Source organism: Gavialis gangeticus, unplaced genomic scaffold (genome assembly GCF_001723915.1).
Source record: "Gavialis gangeticus isolate Ggan-Ray unplaced genomic scaffold, GavGan_comp1, whole genome shotgun sequence".
Lineage (NCBI taxonomy): Eukaryota > Metazoa > Chordata > Crocodylia > Gavialidae > Gavialis > Gavialis gangeticus.
The window spans coordinates 7,094,074-7,099,649 of NW_017729020.1; the positions used below are offsets into that span (position 1 = coordinate 7,094,074).

The 5,576-nt window shown below is 40.4% G+C and overlaps 1 protein-coding gene across 5 annotated transcripts in view; it reads left to right on the top strand.

Moving 5' to 3' along the window:
- The window catches only part of NSD3 (nuclear receptor binding SET domain protein 3), a 66,181-nt gene that overhangs the window by 44,268 nt on the left and 16,337 nt on the right, over positions 1-5,576 (top strand). For 2 of the 5 annotated variants that reach the window (XR_002096761.1, XM_019514450.1), the window contains exons 15-18: positions 950-1,099; positions 3,208-3,364; positions 4,846-5,048; positions 5,489-5,564. Coding sequence is in view for 4 of the 5 variants with exons in the window: in XM_019514450.1 (XP_019369995.1) it covers positions 950-1,099; positions 3,208-3,364; positions 4,846-5,048; positions 5,489-5,564 (586 nt within the window). In the remaining variant the exon portion in view is untranslated. Of the gene's footprint in view, positions 1-949; positions 1,100-3,207; positions 3,365-4,845; positions 5,049-5,488; positions 5,571-5,576 lie in introns of those variants that run through there. The other 3 variants (XM_019514453.1, XM_019514452.1, XM_019514451.1) reach the window with 3 other exon arrangements.

Below are 5,576 nucleotides of genomic sequence, written 5' to 3' on the forward strand. Positions count from 1 at the left end.
TTCCAAAATCCCCCGGTACCCATGTGGAATATCCCCCCCCCCCCCCCCAGTCCCCTCCTGTCCCACAAGGAGCTTGTCTTCAAGCTTCCTTGGGTCTTAAGTTCTGTGTTGTGCTGTTTGCCAGATGACCCAGTTTACCAGCGTCCCGCATTCCTGATTAAATCTCTCTCTGACTCTGAGTTGCCTGACTCAGTGACCCGTTTAGGAAATGTGCTGTAATCCAGCTAGTCGCTTTGGAAAGGCAGAGAGCAAGAAGCAACTGTAGACATTTAGGAGAGCAAAATGTTGAACCTTTAGTTGCAGTAAATGTTCAGTGCCCCCAGCTGTGGAATTGCAGAGTCCTTGAACTTTATATGACGTAACAGCTGCTCTGTTGCTCTGCATGCTTGCAGCATTCACGTTTGGTTTCAAATCTTGATATTTTTCTATGCAACTGTAAGTGCAACAAATGATTTAAAATAAAGCAAAAGCTTGGAGCACGGCTGTAGCGGTGGTTGAGTTCTGGGATCCCCTGTACACAGTCTCTGGCCCCTCCAGTTGACGATCCCTTCTGAAAGAGACAGTTCTGATGCAGTCACTCAGTTACCTTTATTTTGTAATTGGGCCAGCTGTTTTATTTGGGAAAGAGGGGACTCATGGGGAACTCGCAGCAGGTCTTTAAGTCTGCAAATCAGAAAGATGGCACAAAGGACATTCCACTTAGATACAGCCTGTTTACTCTCAGTTTCTCCACTTACACTTGAATTCAGCCTGTCCGAGAATTCAGCTTGACCTTTCTGTGGTAGCTATAGAATCCTTTTCTGTCCGTTTTTTCTTTTTCTTCATATTATCTTTTTCTTTCAAACTTATATATGCATATTAGGTGTTCATTTGATTTATTTTATTTTCACCTTTATGGAATCATGGGTAGTTTCATTGCAACTCATCTCTTTCTGTTTGTTTCGTATAGGGCTGGTAGTGCAGGATCATTCAGACCCCCTGTTCAGTTCATATGCCTATAAGTCCCACTACCTACTGAATGAATCAAATCGTGCTGAGTTGATGAAATTACCTATGATTCCTCCTCCTTCGTCAGCTTCCAAAAAGAAATGTGAGAAAGGTAACCAAAATAGTTTCCTTCTCTTTAATTTTACTTTCGCTTTTCCTATTTTTCTTTTTCTCTTTTAACTCAAACAAATGTTTGCTTGTCCAGCGCCACCTGATGCTTTTAGTGAATTTCATTCGTTGATTACTGTGAGCTTGTGTTGATGTTGTTGGCAAAATATTTATCATCAAAGGGCTTAAAATAATTAGCATCCCAAAATTCTTCTTCCAGAGGTTAAATCACCGATTGTATCTGACGTTAGGTTACTTTTATTTTAAGGGGGCTGTCTAGCTAGCAGTAAGTTTGAGGAAGGGGCAGCAGAGCTTAGTAGTATTCTAGTTCAGCACCTCTAAATTACTTTTAAGAACTTACTCAATTGCCTTGATCTGAGGGAAGAGACTCCTACTCCAGGTCTCCTGTACAGCTCGTGCAGACCCTGCAACAGTAAGACCACGAGGTTTGTCAGGTGGCGTGTTTATATGGGAAAGTTGGCATTCCAGAGGAAAACTGACGACTTAAGAAGGCAGATGGCTCATTTGCCTGCTTCTCTGTACATTGGTGCTCCTTTCTTTACTTACGTGACTGATTGCTCACTTCTCGGAGCAATGCTTCTTAATTGATGGAATTGGGGAGTCTGTCCTGCACACCAGGGGGGCATTTATGGCAGGATCAGAAGAGATGCTTTTTCAAAAACAAGGTGAATGCTTTATACCATGTTGGTATTGTGCTGGTATGGCTTATCAAAGGAATTAATGGAAAAATACCCTGCAGTGTCTGTCTGTCAGGTTCAGAGGCCGTAGCCTATCCCCACAAAAAACTGACTTCCCAAAGAGTGTTCAGGAATGGTACCCAGCTAGTCATCCTATAGTTAGGTCATTTCACATTGCTACTAGGCGTAGATTTGTTCAGCATCTGTGTGACTTGTAACAACAAAAATTATTTTGAGCCCTCCGTTTGCTTAGCTTGAGCAATATCTTACTAATGCATCATAAGAGCAAAGTTTTTTCTTGCTTAGCACTGAGAGTTTTTTGTGTTTTGGTTTTTATTTTGGTTTTTGCATCTCTTGGCATTTTACCATATTGGATATTGTTTCAGTGATTATGTTGGGTCTGTATTTCCTCTGAAATGGTTTACAAAAATTCTTTTAAAAAACTTTAACTTATGGGGCTGGGGAGCTCTGGAAGATCCAAATGCTTCATTTTATTACGGTTTTGACAGAGGAAATATAGGAAGTGATTTTTTTTTTTTTTTTTTTTTTTTTTTTTTTTTTTTTGTCACTGGTTGTTTAAGGAATGCTTTTTGCAAGATGCTCCAATCAATTAATGCGGTGACATTTTTGAAAGTCTATAGGTGGACAAGATTTTCTGATAAATATTTGGAAGTAAAAATCAGAACTTTTTTCATAGTATGAAAAAAAAAATACTTTAAAACGCTGCTTTAAATTTCTCCCAGTCTTTTTGCCCTGGGACTCATTAAATTTGCGTGTAGATTGTAGCAAGTGTTTACTGATCGTCTCGGCTGCTTCACCTAGTGAGGATGGCTTGGAGATGTGTGCTCACAATAAAATACATCTGCTAGAAAACAAGCCAGCCCAAAACAACTTTGGATGCAGAAAAGCATTGATCAACCTATAGGCTGGTTTATATGCACACTAACTGATTGATTGCTAAGGGATTTAGTCATGACAATGTTGGATAAAAAGTGTTCCATAAAGTTGATGATTGGTCTGATGGTTACAAAATGGTGGCCACTTCCCCAATGTCTGGATTAAAAAAAAAAAATGTCATGGAATATTCAAGAATTTATGCTCGTCATTGAAACATCAGATCCCGTGTCAGCTTGCCTTATTCGATCTAAATGTGTTTTGAAATTCCTTAGCTTGCTTTATATGCATTCTTGATGCAGCCGGAAGAAGAAGAAAATGTCACAGAAAAATATGAATTTAATTTTTAATCCAGCATTGTAAGTTGACTTGATCCCTTCCTTTTTGCTATTTGTTTGGTGTGAGGCCACTGCAAATTTTAATGCATTTTAATCCAGTAACACTGATTTCCCCTCTCCCCTCCCACCCCCAATAAGAATAAGCTTTTTTTCTGCAAACTAAACAAGTATGTTTGTTTAAGGTGGAAAACTCTTGTGCTGTGAGTCCTGTCCAGCCTCCTTTCATCCTGAATGTCTCAACCTAGAAATGCCAGAAGGATGCTGGAATTGCAATGATTGTAAAGCTGGCAAGAAGCTACATTACAAGCAGATTGTTTGGGTCAAGCTTGGAAATTACAGGCAAGTTGGCTAGCTCCCTCCAGAAACTATTTCAGGTTTTTTGTTTCTGTGGTGATGTTGCGACTGTCCTGGAGGCCTGCAGGTAAACCAGTTAGAACATCCCATTATTAGTAAGGACGAGTCTGATGTAGAATAGCTGACATGCTGTTAGATGTATGGCTTTTTCTAATTAAGTTTTGCTTGTGCTTTTTTTAGGCAGCAAGGGGAAGACATGAGCATGATGCATTCGATACTGTAGGGATATGGTGTTGGGGGTGGGGAGAAGCAGGTGTTACTTAATCGAAACAACATCCTGGGTAGTTTGATTTTTAGGGGCCATGATTAATGTTCCTCAATGGGGAATGCATATGGTGCTTGATTCTCGTGCGAGTACCCCCACTGTCTCAGAATAAATACGATGAACGATATGTTTGGCATGTTGGAGACGGTGAGAGCAAGGGAAGCAAGAAGGTGCTTAAGATTACCATATCAAATGCATTTTTTGGTGCATGAGTGACATTCACCTCCCTCGTCCAGATCTGAACATAAAACGCATGCCCAGAGCTGTACCACAGGTGGCCTTTGCAGCAACAATTTCAGCTTGTCCTCGGAGGATTTTGTGAGGACTGGCATTACTGAGTGTGAGGGAACAACAGAGTTGTTCACTTATTCTCCAACTTTCACAAATATAGCACAGTTGGTGAAAATGCTCATGGCTGGGTTTGTGTTTATTTGCTGGAACATGAGCAGTCCCTTGCTACACTTGCTTTCAGTGCTAGTCCTAACTTTGAATTTGTAAGCCCCCTTCACTGCTTCTGGAATCTGAGCAGATTGCCAAGCCTTCCCATTGCTTTTGCTTTTCATAGCATTACTTAGCTTAAAAGAAGCCCAGCCAAATGTTGCTGGGATGTTTCTTTCTAGTGGTGCTGCTGTTGGAGTTCCCTGCATTGCAAAGGGCCTGCTTGGGGAAACGACATTAAAAAAGTGTTGATAGTTGCAAAAAAACCCCCAAAAAACAAACCCACATTTTTCTTCTTGTACTATTTTCATGCATCAGTGTGCCCTAATTACTTGAATGTTACTTCAAATCTGGCACAAAAAAAATTTTTTTTGGTTTGCTTGCAGCTGTTTTTTTTCTTTTAATCAACCTTGAAATTAATGTTGTTCTTGTTGTTGGTTAAAAAACAAACAAACAAACAAAAAAAACACTGTTCGGTATTGATGGCAGTCCTGCAGAAAGCTAGTCCCCAGTTGTGTCCAGTCCCACAGCCCTCATACAAGCAGAAGTGTTGCTGCAGTACATTGAATCTTAAATGTTCCTAGCCTGGATTCTAGACCGCTGCATTAGATCGCTGAAGATGAAGGGAGTCAAGTTGAAGGGTTATTTATTCATTGATGAGTGGGATGGTTTTTAGGAAGGAAATAAAGTTCCTCAGAACTAGAAGCCAAAACTTTGCTTTTGTTTCACGGAGTTTGAGTTTTCTCCTTTTCTTCACTTCCAGGTGGTGGCCAGCTGAGATCTGCAATCCCAGGTCTGTGCCTCTCAACATACAGGGCCTCAAACATGATATCGGGGACTTCCCAGTATTTTTCTTTGGTTCACATGACTACTATTGGGTACACCAGGGCAGAGTTTTCCCTTATGTTGAAGGAGATAAAAGCTTTGCTGAGGGGCAAACTAGTATTAACAAGACCTTCAAGAAAGGTAAAATTAAACAAAGTTTCTAGTGGTTTATGACAAAAGTTCCACGTGTTTGTGTCTCCATCACCACTTAACTTGCATGGGAATTATGTGCCTAGTGTTCTGTGTCCATGTTAAACTGCAAACTCTGTATAGATCCCCTGTACAGAGCTGATGAATGCTTTTAGCATCTAACTACCACAGTTCTTGCCAAGTTAAATTGGAAAGAAGTGCTGATGTGGAGCCTGAGCTTCGATGGCCCCTGCACGATGTTTAAATACCTGCGGAAAAGTAGTCGGTGTAAAATTGATTTGTGTTTTAGTGCAACACTATTGTTAGCTTGTTTTCTGTTGTAGATTTCTAAGTACTAGTTTTCTTTCTCTCTTTTTTTTTTTTTTTTTTAAATGCCTCTGAGCAGCAGCAGCCAACACTAATTCTTTCCTATTTGGGGCTCCTTTGCACAGCACTTGAAGAAGCTGCAAAACGCTTCCAGGAGCTGAAAGCACAAAGAGAAAGCAAAGAAGCACTAGAGAATGAAAGGAATTCAAGAAA